The 22,198-nt window shown below is 33.1% G+C and overlaps 2 protein-coding genes and 1 pseudogene across 2 annotated transcripts; 1 reads left to right on the plus strand and 2 right to left on the minus strand.

Annotated features, from left to right (window-relative positions):
- Positions 1-2,733: 2,733 nt before the first annotated feature.
- Positions 2,734-6,410, plus strand: LOC108339959 (indole-3-acetic acid-amido synthetase GH3.6-like). The gene is made up of 3 exons (XM_017577187.2): positions 2,734-3,260; positions 4,649-5,568; positions 5,681-6,410. Exons 1-3 carry the CDS (start codon positions 2,752-2,754, stop codon positions 6,262-6,264), a joined length of 2,013 nt encoding a protein of 670 aa, XP_017432676.2. The 5' UTR covers positions 2,734-2,751; the 3' UTR covers positions 6,265-6,410.
- Positions 6,411-13,077: 6,667 nt separating this feature from the next.
- LOC108339386 (elongation factor 1-gamma-like) lies at positions 13,078-14,535 on the minus strand (annotated as a pseudogene).
- A 3,947-nt stretch (positions 14,536-18,482) lies between these two features.
- On the minus strand, positions 18,483-21,046 carry LOC108340188 (putative F-box/FBD/LRR-repeat protein At4g03220). Its single transcript, XM_017577399.1, has 3 exons — positions 19,991-21,046; positions 18,967-19,140; positions 18,483-18,785 (listed from the first exon to the last, which is right to left on the minus strand). Exons 1-3 carry the CDS (start codon positions 21,044-21,046, stop codon positions 18,483-18,485), a joined length of 1,533 nt encoding a protein of 510 aa, XP_017432888.1.
- Positions 21,047-22,198: the final 1,152 nt, after the last annotated feature.

The following is a 22,198-nucleotide window of genomic DNA, read 5'->3' on the forward strand; positions in this document are numbered from 1 at the left end:
GTGCTTAAGCAAGTACTAATGTGAAAGATGAGTGTTGGAAAAGTGGGAAAAGGGTTTAACAGGTAAGAAACACGTGGAGTTTGAAAGTGACCATAACACGCGCGAAGGAGACAGCAAGAGCTATGTCCGCGTGGGACCACTCAAGTCAACACCTCCTTGTTACGGTGTTCCCCCCCTTCCCGGCGGCTAAGCTTGGTGCTAACTCCTCTATTCTATTCCCAACACTCTTCTACTTTATCACAAAATTCACCAAACTTTTCTGCATAATCTTATTTTCAGGAACTCTTTGTTTTCAAATAATATTTATTCATGAATCTTTCCAGTTATGTATAATTAAAGTGGAGTTTAGGTAAGAAAAGTTGGAATGAGAGATAGCTGGACCACATAGATATAGCTGTCTCCTCCTCCTCCTTCCTTCATGGGTAATTATTATCAGTGACTTGTAAATACTTGGTGAAGAAGAACTAGGTCGACCGATGTTTCTTCCTCCACAGTCCACTACTGGAGTCAACACCTTCTTCATCTCATAAGTTTTAAAAGCGTGCAAGCAATACAAAATCTCCACTCTCTCGATAATTACATGCAACTATTACGTACTTACTTCAACTATATATCTCAATAATTTGTTTTTCTGCAGGTTTAGTGTAATAACTCAAAAAATTTCAGTAAAAAATAAGCATCATTATAGTTATGTATAATTTGAATTATATGAAAAGCAAAAGCTGGGGACAGAGACTTTGAAGTAAACCCTAGTTGAGTGGAGGAGGATGGTGTGGCACGTGGATAATGAATCCGTGATGGCTGCTGGAATATAATTGAGCAATTAGGGTACAACTTTGAAGTGGCAAAATGGGGGCCAACCCTTTTATCTGTCTTGGATAATGATCATCTTGATTGGAAAATAAAACTAAAAGTTTCAATCTTTTCATTTTTGGGCATGCAGGTGTCGGATGAATTGGATGGTTAGGGAGTTAGAGTGAAACTAACGCAACAGAGAAAACCATTTAATGGCGCAACTGATAAGTCTTTGAGGAAAAAGCAGAAGCATGCATGGCACTTCTGTGCTGTATTTCACTGAAAGTTCTATGTAGCAATTGCACAAGTCTTTTTCCCCGTATATTTTGTCAAAGATAACACGTCTCCGATACTTCCTACTCATCATCATCATCGTCGCTTTCCATCGTATGGTTTTGGTACAAAAAATAATCTTATAAAATACAAGTTATAGGATTAGGAAGTTTATACAGTGCAGGAGTGAACCATGAAAGCCGCAAAATAAAAGAATATAATAAGGGAATTTGGACATTGAGTGATACTTTAACGTGAAATTTACATTAAAATATACACAGTGGGGGCGTAGGCGTAGAAGTAGAAGGAAGTTACGGAAGACGGTGGCGGTTTAGCGAACAAGCGGCGGAATACATGCAGGCGTGTATCCAGTACGCCTGTATGAATTAGAAAGAGGAATAATAATAATAATAATAATATATACATTTTAATTTTATATATACTTATTTTTATTTTATTTTATTATTATATTATGTCTTATAGATTTATTAATTTCATTTTCTCTTTAGATATATATATTAAGTATTTGGTCAATTTTTTTAGTATATGAATCATTTTTTCTAAATCAAATCAGTGTATTCAAAGTATTGATGCTTTTGAAATTTCAGATTCCACTTCTTCGTAGTTTTATTAAAAAAAAAGTTTAGTGAAGGGAAAAAAAGCATTGGGTAAGAATAAAAATGAATCTAGTAAACCTTTTGGTTAATAGTTTTTTTTTATCTTATGTTTCTTGAATTATTGTTATTACTGAGAATTTAATGATTCACGTCGTCTGTAAAAAACATTATACGAGTAAATGATTGATGAATAAAACACTTTTAAGCTAGAGAAAAAAATTATAATATACATTTAGATAAAAGATTGTGATAAATTTAAGTATGAAATTAAATGTTTTACATCAAGAAAAAGAAAAAAAATTATATAAAAAATTCACCAACTTATTATCTCAAAATTTTAAGTTGAAGACGATGATTTCGCAATTATTAAATTAAATATAAGCTGGTCTCAGTGTATCGCTTAAATAATCATATGGGAATTTCAAATATAGTGAAAAAGCCCCTGCCAAAACTGAAAGATTAAATTTTGTGAGATTATTTATAATTTTAAAGACTGAATTATAACTTATATTTTTAATTCCCTTTCTTTTTATTTATCTATTTATTTCTTTTTATCTCTCTTTATCTTGTTACATTATTTCTTACCATTATTTCTTGCTCCACCTCTTTCTCCTTCTTTCCTATACCCTAACTCAAAACATAGAGTTAGCCTTTCCCCCTACCTATCTACCTAGCTAAGAAATTCATTGGTATCCCTCAAGTGTTAGGAATACAGTGGCAATTGATGTGACGTGCTGATATATAAAGGCCTAGGAAAGAGTAATAGTTAGTCTAGCCCCACATGAAGGTCGATTAGTTATATATATATCACGTCCACAAATAATGTACTCGACAACATAGTTTAGCTTTTGATAAATCATACGTAAATATGGTTACTTTACTTTCATTACTACTTAAACAAAACATTAATCTTAACCCAACACTTGCACACGAACCTTCCTAGGTATGTCATTTTCAACTCCACTGTTTCAACAAAAAAATAAATTCATTGGTCTCTCAACTACACTCAAGTGGTTTTCAAGTTCTAACCACATTCCTCTGCTTTCTATAAATATGTCATTTCACTATGTCTTGTTTTCCAACCCACTCATCCCAGTTAAGTCCAAATTCCAAAGTCAGATCTCCACTACGTTGTTGCTTCAATTCCAGTTCCATTTCTCATTCCCATCAACACCTTTTTTTGTTGTTCCACCCTCACAATCTTACCACATATATCTTATTTTCTATAGCCATGCCTGAGGCTCCTAGCTACAACAAGCCAAATGGCAAAGTTGATGTTGCTAGTGATAGTAGCATCACCAAGAGCAGTAACGATAAAGCACTGAAATACATTGAGGATGTTACTAGCAACGCTGATGAAATTCAGAAGAGGGTCCTTGCTGAGATCCTTTCCTCCAGCGCACATGCTGAGTACCTTCAACGCCATGGCTTAGATGGGCGCACTGACAGAGACAGTTTCAAGAACATCATGCCTGTTGTCACATACGAGGATTTAAAGCCAGATATTGATCGTATAGCTGATGGTGATACCTCCTCAATTTTATGTTCCAAACCTATTTCTGAGTTCCTCACTAGGTCAGTTTTCTGACTATGTTTTGCTTTTATCCATATCCTCAATTTCCTGCACTCTTTTATTATTGTTCTTCATATATAATGTGTCTTTTTTTTTGTACTGAAACATACTCGCTGGTACAAGTTATTAGTACTATACACTTAATTTTTTCTTTCCTTTTTCTTCCTACTTTTTTTTCATTATTTGACTCTAGATTTTTATCACATACATCAGTTTTTCTCATCTGTAATAGGGTGGTATGTGTTCTCTACTTTAATGATATCACTTTTCGTTTTAAGAAAAATGTCTTTTTCACACTATAAGAAGTGTAGATTTTGGGAGTGAGATTGGCAGGAGAAAAGAGGGGATAATAGATATTAATAATGATGTAAAATGATTATATGGGAGAGAAATATCAAATAAGTGACATTAAATTAAAGATAAAAAATAAATTTTGTAGTTACGGTGCAGCACACTCCTTTTTTTAGAATAGACGTCTTTATTTTTACATCATTTCCTTTTTCTTCAGTTGTAGAGAATCTCATGTGCTAAAACGTAGTAGCTTGAAAGTGTGAGACAATAAAAGAACAAAAGAATCTGGAGTGTAAAAGGAACGTGCAAAAAGTTGATGTGAAATAAGTTGTCTCTGGAACATGTATATTGAGAAATTAAGAATAACCCAGGCATGATACAAGGGTAGGGCCATATTTATTTCACTTTCTAAGTTTTTTTCTTTTTTACATAAACTTTATTTCTTTTTTATTTTTAGATATAAATATCTTTTTCATTTCTAATTTATTATTACAAAAAATAAAGTTGTTTTTAAATTGAATTTCACGTGGTTTTTCTATCACAAGGAACAAATAATATATATAAAGATTGTATTATAGTTTAATGTAAAATTTAGTTTGTATTCTACATATAATATTTCGTATATAATTTATTTTACCTTATTTTCATAAATAAATAAAAATATAATTTAATTTAAAAATGAAAAATTATTGTTATTTTCTTATTTCTTTCACCTTTCACCTCAATTAAGAATCATGTATATATGCACACAGAGAGTAACATCTTTAAGCTATTCTATATAAAATTGATCCTTCTTACAAATTAATTGTACGTTGTCTTTTTTACTTGTGACATAATTCATTATTTATTACATCCATAGGTTACAATTGTTTTTTTCTCAGTATTTATTCTAAAAATGATAATTTTTATATACAATCAATTTATAAATTTTTAGAGTAATATAATAATAGTAATATGGTGAGAAATTTTAACAATATCTTGGTAAATTCTCCCTACTATTTTAACCCTATGCCATGAGCAACACATTCAGAAGAAGAAAAAGTGTGAGATAAGATTAATGAAAGTGAAATAAGATTATTATTGTGTTGATTAAATTCAGCTCTGGAACATCGGGTGGGGAGAGAAAGCTGATGCCAACGATAGAAGATGAACTTGAGAGAAGATCATTACTGTACAGCCTCTTGATGCCAGTGATGGATCAGTTTGTTCCAGGTTTAGAGAAAGGCAAGGGTATGTACTTTCTGTTCGTAAAATCAGAAGCCAAAACCCCAGGGGGGCTCCTAGCTCGTCCAGTTTTAACCAGTTACTACAAGAGTTCACATTTCAATAACTCTAAACAAAGATATGATCCCTACACAAACTACACCAGCCCCATTGAGTCCATTCTCTGCCTCGACTCTTACCAAAGCATGTATTCTCAGATGCTTTGTGGACTTTCACAAAACGAACAAGTTCTTCGTGTTGGGGCAGTTTTCGCCTCAGGCTTCATCCGTGCCATCAAGTTCCTAGAAAAGCATTGGGTGAGTTTGTGCCGTGACATAAGAAATGGCACCCTAGACCCTGAAATCAGTGACTCATCTTTGAGAGACGCCATCATGAAGATACTCAAACCAAACCCCAAGCTTGCGGATTTCATAGAAGCTGAGTGCATGAAGGAGTCGTGGAAGGGGATCATCACTAGGGTATGGCCAAACACCAAGTATGTTGATGTTATTGTTACAGGAACCATGTCGCAGTATATTCCAATATTGGATTACTACAGCAATGGTCTCCCTCTTGTCTGCACCATGTATGCTTCGTCTGAATGTTACTTCGGCCTCAATTTGAACCCTTTGTGTGAACCCAGTGAGGTGTCTTACACCCTCATTCCCACCATGGCCTACTTTGAGTTCTTGCCACTCGAAAATACCAAGGGACATGGCAATATTTCTATTTCTCACCCAGACCAGGAACTTTTGGTTGATCTTGTGGATGTTGAGTTGGGTCAAGAATATGAGCTTGTGGTCACCACTTATGCGGGTAAAGTTCCATTCATCTTTTAATTTTTCAGAAAACATTGTTTTTAAGAAAATATTTGTCTCACGTCTTTTACTTTATCTTCTAACAATCATGCAATGATGCACGATCACAGGACTTTACAGGTACAGGGTTGGTGACATACTCCGTGTAGCGGGATTCAAGAACAAGGCACCTCAATTCAACTTCGTGTGCCGAAAGAATGTGGTTTTGAGCATTGATTCTGACAAGACCGATGAAGTTGAGCTGCAAAATGCTGTGAAGAATGGAGCAAACCGTCTTGCAGAGTTCGGTGCATCACTGACAGAGTACACAAGCTGTGTTGACACGTCCACGATCCCAGGTCACTATGTTCTGTACTGGGAGATTAGCACTAATGACGAGACCCCAATTCCAGGTTCTGTTTTTGAGGAGTGTTGCTTTGAAGTTGAAGGGTGTCTGAACAGTGTTTATAGACAAGGAAGGGTATCAGAATCCATTGGAGCATTGGAAATCAAGATTGTGGAGAATGGAACCTTTGACAAGCTTATGGACTTTGCTCTGAGCCAGGGTGCGTCCATAAATCAGTATAAGACACCTCGTTGTGTGAAATATGCTCCCATCGTTGAACTTCTGGATTCCAAGACAGTTTCCAGTTACTTCAGTACAAAATATCCACACTGGGTCCCTGGTCACAAGAAATGGTGCATGTTCCCTTGACTTCAAATAAAGTAATTTATATAGGCCAAGGACAAATTGCTTTTATCTTTCATTTCTTGTATTAACTCGTAGAAAATCCATGTTCTTCCATTAATGTTGTATCTCTTTCAAGTTTCTTTTTATCTAATCTAGTTTATGATCTTTCATTCAAGGACTCTCCTACTGTTTCGTATCAACTTGACAAAAATTACTGTGTATATATTAATCAAGTCTATAAAGTCACCTGTCATGTCAAATAATAAATATTATCACTGCTAATAAAGTCCACATAATTATTAATTAATATTACTACTAATAATAAATTCTTATGCACTAACCATTAAGATAAATAATAATAATACATTCTTACACACTAACTATATTAAGGTAAAGGTTGAGTCTAAGTATATATCTCCTTTGGAGTATAATGATAAAAAGAAAATTGTGTTGTTATTACCAAATTTAATACCATTAATATTATTTTTGTTTGGATTTTATTAATAGTTAAAATAATTAACTTTTAATAATTATTACGTGATTATTATAAATAAATAAATAAATTTATATATATATATATATATAAACAACCTTTTATTAAATATTTTATATTATAAATAAATAATAAAGAGTACAAGGTTTTCTTAAATGTTATATTGATGTTAATTTTTATTTATTATACTAATATAATTATTATTTTAAATATTAAACACGTATTTAATTATTTTAATCATTAATAAAATTAAACAATAAGATTATATATAACTTTTTTAAAATAAAAAAATATAACATTACTGAAGTAATATTTATTGTACTAAATGTAATAAAAGGGATTTGATTACCAATTTATAAATGAAACTTTATATTAATTAAGAGATATAAACTTTATTTGATCATCTTTATATTTAAATATTACTATCATATCTTTCAGTGGAGCTTACTCCAAAGTATTAGTATCATTATGCTGAAATAGCAATATGAAAGCAAGTCTCACATTAATGAGGAACAAAATATGATTATTTAAAATGGTGCTTTATTCTAGAAAATTTCAAATGTTCATAACAATATAACAACTCTACTAGTCCGTCCATGCCATCGTTCTTCTTACGAGCAATGTACAAGAAGTTCTGATTTAAATTATGTTTGGACAATTTTTTTATAAATTCTTTTAGAAAAATATAAGTTAATTATTTTATAAATTAATTTGATATAACCTTATAACAAAGATAAAAAAATATTTTATGAGTTCATTTATATAAAATAATTTAATATTTTATTTTTATTTTTAATTTGGTTATAAATTAATTTGAATAACCTTATAACAATGTTAAATCATTTGTTTCTAGAAATTTAACTAAGAAGCTTGTCCAATAAGAATGAAGACGATTAAAAAGAAAAATAAAATTTGTGGTCTGACTAATAGATTTCAAGTTATGCAAATCACAATCATCCAATAAATAAATCAATCCATATGAATTTGATCCGCCAAAAAATAATTGATATCATATGTAACTATATCTTTATCAATTTCACAAGACAATTGATACCATTTAACTATTATCTATTTACGTTAGGAATAATAGATAACAAGGTGAATTTTTCTTCATTGTAATGGAACTTGGTGAATTCAATTACATTTTCCAAATTTATTTACATAAAGAAATAGTTTTTTCATATAAAGAAATAATTTCTTCGCTTAATTAATTTTTATCTGTAATTAATTTATTTTATTCAATCTAGTATTTTTATTAATAAAATGACTATCAACTCTATCAATTTGTAAAATGTAAAAATATAACATTTGTAAGGTTAAATTAATTTTTTCAATCTTTAAAAGTATAATAATGTGATATAATTTTATTATATGCCAATGGATTGATTTTAAATTTAACTTAATTTTACAAAACTAGTTTATAAAATAAGATTTACCCTGAATATTTTTATTTATATTGAAATTAACTCGAATTAAATTTAACTTAATAGTTTCTGTGTTGGAGTTGTCCATCCATGAACAGATGTTTAAAAGAGTTTAAAACTATTACTGATCCCTTCACATGATCATTCTTGGTGTCAAAGCTATTATATGTGGCTCTGGTCTTTTCATATTTTGTGTGCTTGTCTTTAAACAAAATGATGAGATGAAACTAGAAAGGCAGAAAGGAAGTGGAATTATAGTTGAATATTCACTTCCAAATATCAGGGAATTGATTAATGCAATGGCACAGTAACAGTAGATGTAGATGGATGAAGTAGGACAACAATTTGGTTTTGCCATGTAGGGTCAATTCTTTCTTCCATTGTCTGCACCTTTTTTCCCAATATCTGCCATCATGCATGCACCAAATAATTTTATTTCCATGCGTCTGCATCCAAACCATCACTAGTACAGTAAAGGGAAACGGCAGCGGTTATTTTCGCTGATAGGAACCGGTTCCTGAACCGAGGCATATTCGGGCGAGGTAAAAAACAGTGCACTTTATGCCTCGGTTTTGAAACGGGACATATAATAATACGATTAGGCCTCGGCTCTAACAACCGAAATCGTTTCTCTCCCTTTACTGCCTCGGTTGGAGCCTGAACCGAGGCAGTAGGGTCCATTTTTTATTTTTTTTTCTTCTTCTTTAGCCACTCGTATCATTTTGGTGCCTCAAGCTTCTGTCTTTGCTCACTCAAGCTTCTTGACAAAAATCATTTTGGTGCCCCATGCCCAAGTTCCAAACCCCATGGGAGACACACTCAGAGGACCCATCTTCACCTGCCACAATCAACCATTGAAATTTGAAGCTACCTTCCCACTCACACCGTACCACACCACGCATGTCGCAAAAGGAAAATTCATTCCAGGGGCCAACACTGCAAACTGAGAGTGCCATTGATGAAGGGTGAGTGAAAATATGAAACACTGATAGAAGAATCAGATAGACACTTGCTCAAGCTTCTTGACAAAAATCATTTTGGTGCCTCAAGCTTCTCAGATTCAATTCAACAAATCAATTTAACAGTCAAATTCAATTTAACAAAGGAACCAAACAAATCAAAACAAAATCAAATCTGGACAAAAAAGCTTCTGGATCCGCACAAGCTGGACAAAAAGAAATGAAATCTGGATCCGCATCCGCCTCCGCCATCACCACTGCCTCTGTCGCTTCTCCTCCTCCTCCGCCACATCCTCTGCATTCGCCTCCGCGCCCTCCGCGCCCTCCGCATTCGCCCCTGCGCCCTCTGCATCTGCCTCCGCCACAAGGCCCTCATCCTCGCGCCATTCTTCTCCGATATTCTCCTCCAGCCGCCGCATCTCATCGGAGATTGTCCACTCCTCTGTCGCGCGCTGCTCTTCCTCCGTCGCCGCCGACTGCGCGATGCCTCTCCTTCCTCTTCATCGGGTGCTCTTTACGGAAACGGTGGCAGATCTGGGGCTGGCAGTGGCGTGGTGTGGTTTAGTTGTGGGAGGTTCGTGGGGGTAAGGAAGAAGCGGCAATGGAATGGAGGGAGAGAAGAATCCAAGAGCGAGAGGAGGCGAGAGCCTGGGGAGGGAGGCGAGAGCCAGGGGAGGCGAGAGCGAGGGGAGGGGAGGCGAGGCGAGAGCCAGGGGAGGGAGGGAGGGAGAGCCAGGGGAGGGAGGGAGGGAGAGCCAGGGGAGGCGAGAGTGCGGAGGGAGATATAGGTTAAGTTGGGGAAATTTTGGGGAAAAAAAGAGAGGCTTATATGCCTCGGGTCTGAGCAGTAGAGGCTTATGCCTCGGTCCTTCCCACAAACCGGTGTCGTATAGTTCTTTCACCTCGGGTTCCTCTTAACCGCGTCAGAAACTGCGTCAGACACTAATATTTAGGCACCGGTTGTCTTTACAACCGAAGTAATATCTCTTTTTGGCACCGGTCTCGTCTGAACCGAGGCCTATAAGGTCTCATTAATTACCAAACTGCCACCGTGTCGGAATAGACAGCGGTTTTGTATAAAAAGAGGTCTATTGTGCGAGTTTAAAAGTATATTTTGTACTAGTGCATTATTTTCTAAAAGCAGTTCCTCATTATCTATCCTTTCAAAATTACTATGCATTTGCCTTATTGATAGATAAAAAGGCATTTAATATATTTCACAATTGCAAAGAGAAAATTAAAAAGGATTTGTTAGGGGTTTCTAGTATTCTTTTAGGAGAAAATAAGTATGTGTTATAATAATAAGATCTAATTACAATTAAGAGATTATTAATTGAAATGTGTTGAAGTAAATGAATGTGACAAGTATTTCTATTATAGTAGAAATTCGTAGAAAAATCTCATTCACACTTGTGACAGAGATGGTTAAGAATTCAATTATAAATTGAAAGTTTTATATTAAAAAAAACATAATATATAAAAAAGTTTAAAAAATATTAAATTTTAAAATTTTAAAGTTTCATGTTAAAAATATTGTGAAAATTTCTTAAATGTAACTCGTATAAAAAAGAGTCAGATCTCCACTTTCTATTCCACTAAAAAATTCCAACATCAATATACCATCAATCTTACTTTTGAGACAAACTGGGCCTAAATTTCAACATTAAGATTTAATTTCAACATTGAGATTTAACTCGATCTGTAAATAATTTTAGGGATTAACCCATTTTCTATATGTATAATTATATATATATATATATATATATATATATATATATATATATATATATATATATATATATATATATATATATATATTTTGTTACGGATGTAGATTCAAGGATCTTTACAAACTCCTTCATACTTTACTCCAAGTTCGTTTAGGTATTTTCGAATGTTTTTGGTAAACATCTTCCTTGTTTATCCACTCGGACTCTTAAATGTCCAAGTGTACCTGTCAAAGACACTCTAATACTCAAGTCAGCGATTAATTCATTTGGGATCAAAGTAAAATCTTAACTTCGCAATAAATTCAATCACTTACCTTTTTACTTTGACATCTATTTATAGGTTTCGATATAAGTTTGAGATTAGTGAAACCTTAATCACGACCCAATCTTGATCCATTACCTACTAAGTAATGTTTACAAGTAATTTTGATTAGAAGTGATGTTTAGGGATGACTATCGTTGAAGACCGTCCATTCGATCTGTCATCTCTCATGACTGTGTGGTTAGTACGCTATTTATCTAGATGTCGGACATCGACCTAGTCACTTATTGGGGGCCTCATCTAGTCGGTCCCATTGTACGACGTATGAATATATATATATATATATATATATATATATATATATATATATATATATATATATATATATATATATATATACTCTAAATTCTGATTTATTATTGGAAAGGCAAAGTATACTTTGACAAACCTGCCACTATTGCTTGTAACGTACTATCACGGTCGAATGGCAAAGTTCAGTGCATATAAGAATATAGGTTTACTTAGGGTTTGTTTGCAATGGAGATGTATGAGGAACTGGGATGAGTCTAGCTTTTGTATAATCATGGTGCTAAGATTAGATTTAACAATTTTTTTAAGATTAATATAACATCCATAATCGATCATAAATGGCTTGTATATATATTATTAGGAGTGTTTTTTTTTCCTCCTTTCATTATAATAATAATAATTACAATTATTATTAATAGTGATTAATTAGTGGAAATTAAAAAAGTTATTTTCACTCATTTAATCAACGAACCTATCCTTTCACTTATTTCTCAAGTCTTTTTCTTTCTCTATTTTCTTTTCTTTCTCTTTAAGGGGAAAAGGGAATGATTTGGTTTGACATCAATTATATATGGTTGCCACCTAAGTTCTTTCGGCTTGATAGTGCATTTTAATTGGAAAAGCAAAGGGTTTCAGGAAAATTTCTTATATTGGAACACTGAAAATCTTAATAAATATATGGAAACAAGTTCTCAAATCAATTTGAAATCTAACTTACGATATAAAAAAATTATAAACATTTTTTATGTGAATAGTTAATCTATTATTGTTAGAAAAAATAATCAAATATAAATAACACTAGTGCAGTTAGGAGAAACGACAGCGGTTATTTTCACCCATAGGCAGCGAATCTTGAACCGAGGCATATACAGACGAGGCAAAAAGTTCACAACTTTATGCCTCGGTTGTGAACCGAGGAAAAAAGGTGGAGGATTTCGCCTCTAGGAAACCGATGCAATAGATTTTTCATTTTTTTATTTTTTTTTCGCAGGATTTTATTCCTCGGTTCCCTCTAAACCGAGGCAGTATGTCTTTTTTTTTAGTTTCATTGACGGCAAAATTTAAGGATTATTAGAATCAATCTCCAAAGTTGAAAAATCAATCCACTTGTCGATGCGGGCCTACAACGTGAAACGGAAGAGCGTATAAAATAGGAAAAGGAAAAGGAGTGTGGAAAAAGAGGAGAAATCAAATAGACTGGAAGAAGTTGGGTAACAAGGGAGTTGAGGCTTAGACTCAAACCTAAATCTTCCTTTAGAACCATCATCTCTAACTTTTTAAATTTTAGCCGTTGAAGAAGTTGGGTAACGAGGGAGTGAGATTGAGGTGTAGTTGAGAGAGAGAAAGAGTAAGAAGGGGATGATGATGATGATGAAAAGCAAGGGAGTTGTGGAGGAGTGGAAAGGGGTCCGTGTGGGTTGAGATTATATAGAAAAGAGAGAGAATGGGTAGGAGTAGTGTGTAAGTTCAATGATGACTTTATGTCAGCAAGGCCAGCTATCTCAATCATGACATTTGCCCCCAAAATAATACTACCCACCTCTTTATCAATGGGAGTAGACAGGTACAATGTGTTGTCACCATTGAGCCGAGCAACTGTAGGAAAGAAAAGAGGCCGATTTGAATTGAATACATAGTTAGGGGAAACAAGTGAACCAAAATAGCTAAGAACTCACTATAATAGAAATAAGATAGACGCCAACTCTTTCCAAAAGACGCAACAAAATCATAAGCTCTTAAAGACTATGGAATAATTTTCACTTGAAGCACTTAGCATCCAGAAGAGGCTCTCCCTCAAATGGTTCATAATCCTCAATCATCTAATTCACCCGATCTTTCTGAGTTTTGTCAGAGATGTCAACCTTGGTCCACTCGTACATCTCCATATCATAACACTCGTCAATCACAAATTGTGGAATCTCTTGCCCGCGAAAAAGCCACAACCCCTTCACCTAAATGGTGCTTGTGATCCAATTACAAGCATCTTTCCAAAAGCATACTTGCGAGCCAGATCCATCTGCTGAAGAAAACCACCAACCTTGTTTAATGTCACAAAGGAAACAGTGTTCTCGTCGTTGTATTTGTAATCACAGAACTAGAGAGAATAACCCTCTGGATCATACATGTCCCAAAATCCTGCAAGTTCACAAGGAGGATTTAACTTGATAAGATATCTACCATCTCATATCAGCTGACTTAGACACTATTCGCTAAATAATAGTAACAAATCATGATGAAGAAAGCAAAGAGCTTTCAAAAAAACGTGACATACAACCTCCTAACAACGACAAAATTAAAAAACAAAAATCCATCATAATACCTTTGATTGCAACCTCGCGAAAGTTGGTCTTGGTGTTTGAGTAGAGTCTTTTCCACTCATCCAATATCATCTTGCTTGGAGGAAGAAGATCAAGGGGATTTTTGGGTTTGGGCTTGGGTGCCTCCTCTTCTGCCTCTTCTTTGGGCTTCCCTGGCTCTGGCTTAGCCACTTTCTTCGGCTCATCCTTAGGTTTGGGTTTCGATTCCTTAGGCTGGGCAGGCTTCTTCGCAGATTGAACAAGTGGAACAACGTCGGTTTGCTTAACATAAGCAAGGGAGCAGTGGTGGAGAACGCAACACAACGAAGGTAAGACCGCGACGGAGGTACAAACCGCTATGAACGAGCAAGGGAGGAGCGAAGGAGGAGGTCACAAACGCGACGGAGGCAGGGCGAGCGCTGCCACGGAGGCGCGACGAGTAGCGGTGGGGGAGGCGTGACAAGCAGCGATAGCAATGGTGGAGATGCAGAGGAAGAAGAAAGCTGGACGCAGCGAAGCTTTTGGATGCAGCAACGATAGCCGAAGAACGAAGAAACACAGTGTGCGTAGGGTTAATTGTGAAAATATAAAAAGCAATATTGCTTCGGTTATATCTTAACCGAGGTAATCAAACCATATTGCCCCTGTTATTCACCTGACCCGATGCCTAAACATGAACTATACGCCCCGGGTGCACACAAAACCGAAGTATAAAAGCTTCGTTCAAACTTGCAAAGGCCCTACTACCTCGGGTCCAAGGACAATCGATGTCGTAGATGTTTTTCACATGATTTAGCGGGAAAATGCGATACCTTATACATCGGTTCTTATATTAATTGAGGTAATATATACTTTATGCCTCTGATCCTCTTGAACCGAGGCCTATAAGGTCACTGAAATTGTAAAAATGCCACCGCATTTTCATCTGCTTCGGTTTTCGTAAAACCGATGTCTATAAGGTGCGTTAGACAGTTTTTTTACTAGTGTAATATAAATAATAATTATTATTATTATAATAATAATAATAATAAATAATCATAATAATAAAATAAAAATAGTAATATAGAGATAAATATTAATAAAGAAACAATTTTTATAACAAAAATAAGAATATAAGATAAAATGGTAAATGAAAAAAGATTATAAAGAGTTTGGGTTGAGGAACAAAAAGTACTTTCCTTAAAGAGAAAGCATCCCATTGCATAATGCAAAATAAAATATTATGTGCTTCTATCCCAAGATACAACAACCAGCCGTATCGTTCAAGTGTAGTGAAAAAATATATGAACTTTATTAACACTAATGTAGTACTATATATGACCGAGTACCTCTCGACCACACCAATATTAGACTCATCCTTGGACGAGTACAAGTTAGAGTACTAAGTCGACATGTAGTCGACCCATCCTTATTCGGATAATAAAATATCACACAAGATATTTAATCACCATGGTCCATCGTTAACTACAATGATTCAGAAGCCAATGAATATTTGGGCCAATAGGTTCAGACTTATCCAAGTGAAAGCCCATAATTAGTAAGTATAATGAACATTTCACGATGTATGTTAATTACGTTTCATTACGCATTTATTGTTTGTTGACTTGAGAGGCTACTTGAGCATTGAAATGTTTTCTACAGACACAACCCCCTTTTGTCTTGAGAAGAACGAGCACTCAGGAGGAGGACGAGTACTTTAAAGGTTGAAGGTTGAAAGTGTTTGGAGATTCTTTGGAAGTCTTTATAGGGTACATTTTTGTCTTTGTAAGAACAATTGGCATCCACCGTGAGGTCGACTGATATTTTGCGAAGAAAGTGTTTATGGTGTCCACGAGAAGTAGGATGGCTAAAGAAATAGAAGCAATCCTTCTCGGTTGACATATGATAAATAATCTTCAAGTGGTACGGGTTTGAGTACAAATTCTCTTCCAGAAGAAGGGTATGATAGAGGACAATCTCTTGAAACATATATGAGAAGAACTTGAGGAAGAACATTTGTAATTGAAAGGATCTATTTGCTAAAACTTGATTGTATTTTCTAAGCCCAAAGCCCAAATGTGTCAGTTATCTTACCCCTCATTCATTATAATTATTACATATCACAATCATATTAATGTAAAACATAATTAACACAAGGTATACAATAAATTTTAATGCACAAGTTACCAAAGATTTATTTGTGTGTCATCTAAATTGGTATTAATGTCACCCCTATGAACTTCTCCTCTTGTTCTTCATCTATGTTTGTTTGATTTAGTAATTTATAAGTACCTATTTTACTTATAATTCACATACGTTTTGGTACCTATCTTGTTAATTATCTTGCATAAACTTGATATTTCTCTCTCTTTCACTTAAACTTCATTTAAAGCATTTGTATATAAACATGTGTGGAGATGTAATGCATTTTTTGTATAAATTACAGCAGTTAGAATAAAATAGAATTAAGAAACTTGAGCCCTAGAAGCATAGCTTGAGCGCTAAAAGGCGGTTTCAAGATAATTCAAATTTTGTCATTTAAGAACAAAAGTTAATGCTTAAGCCATGTGAGGAAAACTTCACCATGAAGTAATTTGAAGCCCTAGGTTATGGAGCTTAAACATAGAGGAAGCTCACCCACTAAGCTATAAGGAAACTCTCCATGGAGAGAAAACTCACAAGTTGACCACCATGTTTGGAGCTATAGCTAAGATCATAACTTTTATAAAAACATAACAGACCCTCTATTTTAGAAATCCATATTCTTAGACTTTTCTCTATGACTTCTCTTGCACTTGCACTTGTAAGATTTCCTAGATTAGAAGAGACATGAGAAAGGCAACAACTCCAAGGATCAAATATTAATACAATCAATATGAGTTGATTCATATGTTAGTGATTTAATTTTCTTTGTATTGATAGAGTCTTGATCATTAATGCAAAGGTTCATTCATCGAGAGTGAAAAAATTGCATTGAGCTTGAATACTTTTAGTCTTAGGCTACATATATGGGTCTAGGATTACATTAGTTTACTTCCAGAAATAATGAATGAACCTTGGTAATTCAATAAAACAGTAACCATGCTTAAGAATAGGGTAGCAAAATCTAATCTCAATACATTTAATTTTATTGAGTTGTCCAATCTCGAGCTTTTAGATATCCATTGTTATTTACAATCAATCTGTTTAAAATCACAAATCCAGATAGAGTTATAGTTTTTTTATAAAAACATAACAGACCCTCTATTTTAGAAATCCATATTCTTAGACTTTTCTCTATGACTTCTCTTGCACTTGCACTTGTAAGATTTCCTAGATTAGAAGATACATGGGAAAAGGCAACAACTCCAAGGATCAAATATTAATACAATCAATATGAGTTGATGAATTTCCTAGTGTTGGGATTGGATATAACTCTCTGAACTTCTCTATCGGTATTGTTTTACTATTTTATTCAAGTGGTCTTTCATATGTTAGTGATTTAATTTTCTTTGTATTGATAGAGTCTTGATCATTAATGCAAAGGTTCATTCATCGAGAGTGAAAAAATTGCATTGAGCTTGAATACTTTTAGTCTTAGGCTACATATATGGGTCTAGGATTACATTAGTTTACTTCCGGAAATAATGAATGAACCTTGGTAATTCAATAAAACAGTAACCATGCTTAAGAATAGGGTAGCAAAATCTAATCTCAATACGTTTAATTTTACTGAGTTGTCCAATCTCGAGCTATTAGATATCCATTGTTATTTACAATCAATCTGTTTAAAATCACAAATCCAGATAGAGTTATAGTTTTTTTATAAAGATTAATTGATACCTTATGGATACAACTTGAACCAATACACTTGTTGGTGTCGTTGCTCTGTTTAGAGGATATCGTAATTGTATACTTATTTCTTCTCCCGCACCATCAACATTGGCAAGAAAATCACAAACGAAATCTAGATTAACATATATTACTAGTTAAGCTTAAACTTTATAAGATCATCATATTGATATAGAATCTTATACTCAACTTGACTTATTGTGTTATCAATAATTCTATTATGAGATTTTGTCTTAATTACTCAACCAATTTTGGTGTCCCTTTGGATATTTAGTGTAATAAACTTGCTTTACTTATATACAAATATAAATGAATCATATGTTTTATTATATATATTATTACTTTACTTGAATGATTTTATACTTATTTTCTACCTTAGTTCCAAGAGTGTTATCAAACCATTCATACTGAAAGAGAACTAAATGATATTATAATTGGCAAGCCAATTGAATAATATTATATCTTACTTTAATCATTAATTTTTCAGACATAAATATCATAATTAAAGGAATTCATATACCTTCACTCCTAACTATGTGAAATTTGTATTCATTTATTACATATAAATAGATCATGATTAATGAAAGAGATAAAAAAAAAGAAAAAGAAAACTCTAGTCATAGTCTTAGCGAAGCAGAAAATCTATTTTTTTAGAGTTTAATCTAGCTATTCACAATAACTATTTTAATGCTCTGAAGTTTTATCCTTTTGAAGAGAAATAGCTTAATGTAAAAATACGAAGTACATTTTATCACAAAAGAAAGAACTTATGTATATAAAGCAAGTTAACCTCTATTGTTTAAATAAATAATAAATGACACAAATTTGATTTGAATATACAAGATGAATAAACAACAGATCCCCAGTAAATATTTTATTATTGAAAAATAAAGTTGTTCTTTTGTTTTGTTTTTTTGAACTAAGGGTAAAGATTTTTCTTGAGAACATGGTAGGTGACCTACTGAAACGCCACTTTTGCATTAGAAGAAGCCCAAGAAAATCCCACCATTTGTGACCTTATCTTTTGTCGCCTAAGAGTGTCTCTTGCATTGCAATGTCCTGTGTGTAATACCATTTCTTCCAAGGATTTTCCATGCTTAAGGAGAAACTTTGCAAGTGCAACTTCATTCTCGTAATCAAGAAATCCATGAATTTTTACCACTTTCAAATGTTGTAGAAAAGACTCCAGAGTTCTGATCTGAGACTCCCAATACTGTTCTCCCTCAGTGATAGTCATGTCCCACAAGTCTCTATTCCATTCCTGAATTGGATGAAAACGATAATCAAACTTTCCTGAATCGGATGAAAACGATAATCAAACTTTCATGAACTGTAGTTTTTTTTTATCAGAGAGATACAGGTTTTAACTTAAAACAAACTCTGATGAAGTGTAGTAGTGCATAATCAAGCTTGAAATAACAGTAAATGTTAGTGTAGCTTACTTTTCTTTCAATCTTATATTCATGGATGATCTTGAGAATCAAGGTGTTGAGAGTGGGAGAGCTCTTGAATAGACATGTCAATCCCGGAACATTACTTTTGTTGAAACCAGTTTGCAGTTCTAAATGTTTAAGATCATAAAATGGCTGAAAAAGGAGGTGATTATTTGACAGAATCTGCAAGCAGCCAAAGAAAGAAAGAAAGTGAAGGTTACAAATCTATGTGTTTTCACATTCAACAAGTTAAATGCAGAAAAGAGATTCAGGAATGTTATGTATGTAGACAAAATTAGGGATGAGCTAATTAGGATTATCATCATCAATGAGGGACGTTAATATTAATTAGGTCAATAACTCAGATTGATCCAACTAAAATTGGGTTTAGTAACGAGTTTATGAATTTCAAACTTAATGAACTCAATTCAACCCAATTACATATAAGTTATAACAAAAATATTATTTATCTAAAAGTTTTCCTATTAAAAAAACAGGAAGATAATTCCATTAAGCCAAAGCACTTAATGCAACTCCTTTGACATTAAAGAAACAAGCTAAACAATTCAGGTGAATCAATGTTATGTTAATAATTCCTCAGATTTTGAAATGTGCTTAAGATTTACATTTCTTTTTTTTTCAATAGTTTTTAATATGATTACGAATATGAGCCAACTTCTCCATAAATATATTAAGAAAAATAAAATAAATTTCTACGCAAACTAATTTAAAAAAAAGATTCATCTTTTAAAAGTATATTTTCAACCTATGCATATGTTTTTATCTGCATAAAACTCCAAATCTATTAGAAGATAACAGTTTACCCATGTTTTATACACTCTCTTTTTTCTCACAATGCAGTAGCATATATATAAACTAGTGACTTTGAACTGTTCAGAACAAGAGTATATTGAACATAAATTAGTAGAAACACAAAATTGAGCATTACTTTTGCAGAAAGACAGCAGAATCTTAAAAAGTTTCATATATGTGTGTGAACATGCACTACTCGTAAAGAGAAAATGAAGTTTACCTCAATAGTTTCCCTTTCAAGAGACAAGGAATGCACACGAGACAGTCCAGATAATAATTCAACAGCACTTTGAAGCTGACTCTGACTATTCTCTCTTGTCAATATAAAGAAACCAAGTGTGACCTCATGCAACAAATTCCAAGGCTCAAACATAGCCATGTCAGTGACTGCATTATGCTGCCAACACAAATGTTCAAGCATTGGTGCATTGATCTTTACCCAACTCTTCTCACTATAGGCTACAAAACATTCCACCAATCTCATTCTTTCAAGTTTTGCACATGAGACATCCAAACCCTCTAGCTCATTACACTTCTCTAAGTTCAAATCTACAAGGGCCCTACATCCAACACGAAGATATTTCAACCCGAAACATGCATCAAGGTGGAGAGTTTGAAGAAGAGGAAAGGATGATTCAGAGAACAAATCAGTGAGAGAAGGTTGGTTGTTCAAAATAACAAAGGAAAGAGACAAGGTTTTAAGAGATTGAAAGCCATGCCTCATCACTGATGATGGAGGCAGACGAAAACCTGACCTTAGTTTCAAAACCCTTAGAGATTCACTCCCAATAACACATCTAGGAAAGTTGAAGTAATCATCTGTACACACTGTTGACGCTTCGATATCAAGCTCTCTAACGTTATGCCTAATAGCCCTACGAATCAAACCGTTTAACCGTGAAAAACTCAAACGTGCACGAAAACAAAGAACCCTAATGTCAGAGTGTTTGTCACGAATGGAGAAAACTTGTGTGATGAAATCCATTCGCGACGAATCCAAAGGTTGTCTTGGCTTTTCAAACTCCAAAAATTTAAGATATTTGGAAGAGATTTGAAACTGGTCAAGGGTTCTGAAATCAAGGTCAGGAAAAGTACACCATAAATGTCTCCATCTTTTGGAGAGAATGCTCATTTGTGCAACACATTTTATGGGAAGAAGGAAAAGGATTTGATGAAGAACTGCATCAGGGAGATCACTGATCCGATCCGTGGTTACTTTGGCATCGTTCGCTACAATCTGAGCCATTTTCTTGCGTTTTGCAGATCTTGTTTCCATTGGATCATCTGGTTTCTTCTTTAGTTTATGCAATAATATCTGAATTTTGGTAAGTTTGTATGTTATCTTTCTTGTTCCTCAGATTTTGAAACAACACAGTGAAATAGGAGAGTTTGTTTCAGATCTCAAAAATTATAACAGTCTATACGGAAAGCTGCTTTTGCAATTTATTATATGTATTTTTGTACAATTTATATAAGTATATCATATTTATAAATTAAAAGTATAAATAAAATAAAATAAAACTAAAACAGACCCAGTTAAAAGAAAGAAAAGGTTAAGAAAATATATAAACAGATAACCGTTTGGTATGTTTAATTATTTAAATAGTATATATTTAATTTATATCTTCAAAAGTAAGTATAATATATTTAATAACAATATTAATTTAGAATAAATTATTGTTTTAGTTCTTCCTTAAAATTTAAAATTCAGTTTAATTGTTAAAATTTTTAAAATAATTAATTTTGATTCTTTCTATTACGAACTAACAGAAAATGTCAGAAAAATCTTATTTATACTATAACTGTATACATATAAATATGATTAATTGTCATGCTGGCAATACTATATTTAAAATGAATAATCATTGTGATTAGTGGGGTTTGAAAGTGAGTTTTCTAATTCACAATTCACAAATCAAGGTTCATGATGTTTATTTAATAAAATTACTAATACTTCTACCCGTGCCTAAAAATTATAATTTAATATACATATTTAATTTTAAGAAATAATAATGTTTTGATTGTTTTTATACAAAAAAATATCTGAGTTATTTATATATATATTTAATAATTTATTGTGTATTATTATTTTAAACAAAGATTGAGTTAATCAAAAGCAAAGAAGTTAAATTCAATTCCAAAACAAATGTTAGTTACACAATGTAGAAAAATATAAATAACATACTGTCTAATAATAAAAAAGATGATAATCGTTACAAAAATTGTTGAATAGGCTCTGTAAAAGTACGAGTACAATGCAAAAAAAATGTAAAAAGTAGACGTGTAAAAATAGAAAGATTAAACTATGCAAAATAGATCATGCTTGAAAATATAAACAGAAAACTCTGTAAAAATATAAATATTAAACGTCTAATAGACTCTTCAAATTTTAACACAAATTTCTATTTTTAATTTATTTAATGTTTGT

Source organism: Vigna angularis, chromosome 5 (genome assembly GCF_016808095.1).
Source record: "Vigna angularis cultivar LongXiaoDou No.4 chromosome 5, ASM1680809v1, whole genome shotgun sequence".
NCBI classification, from domain to species: domain Eukaryota; kingdom Viridiplantae; phylum Streptophyta; class Magnoliopsida; order Fabales; family Fabaceae; genus Vigna; species Vigna angularis.

Excerpts from the sequence above, each read along its gene's own strand:
- LOC108339959 (XM_017577187.2), top strand. The coding sequence starts at position 2,752 with ATGTCTTGTTTTCCAACCCACTCATCCCAGTTAAGTCCAAATTCCAAA. Across the intron at positions 3,261-4,648 it reads ATTTCTGAGTTCCTCACTAG|CTCTGGAACATCGGGTGGGG; the intron begins GTCAGTTTTCTG and ends GATTAAATTCAG. Across the intron at positions 5,569-5,680 it reads TGTGGTCACCACTTATGCGG|GACTTTACAGGTACAGGGTT; the intron begins GTAAAGTTCCAT and ends GCACGATCACAG.
- LOC108340188 (XM_017577399.1), bottom strand. The coding sequence starts at position 21,046 with ATGGAAACAAGATCTGCAAAACGCAAGAAAATGGCTCAGATTGTAGCG. Across the intron at positions 19,141-19,990 it reads TTGAAAGGGAAACTATTGAG|ATTCTGTCAAATAATCACCT; the intron begins GTAAACTTCATT and ends GGCTGCTTGCAG. Across the intron at positions 18,786-18,966 it reads AATATAAGATTGAAAGAAAA|GAATGGAATAGAGACTTGTG; the intron begins GTAAGCTACACT and ends CATCCAATTCAG.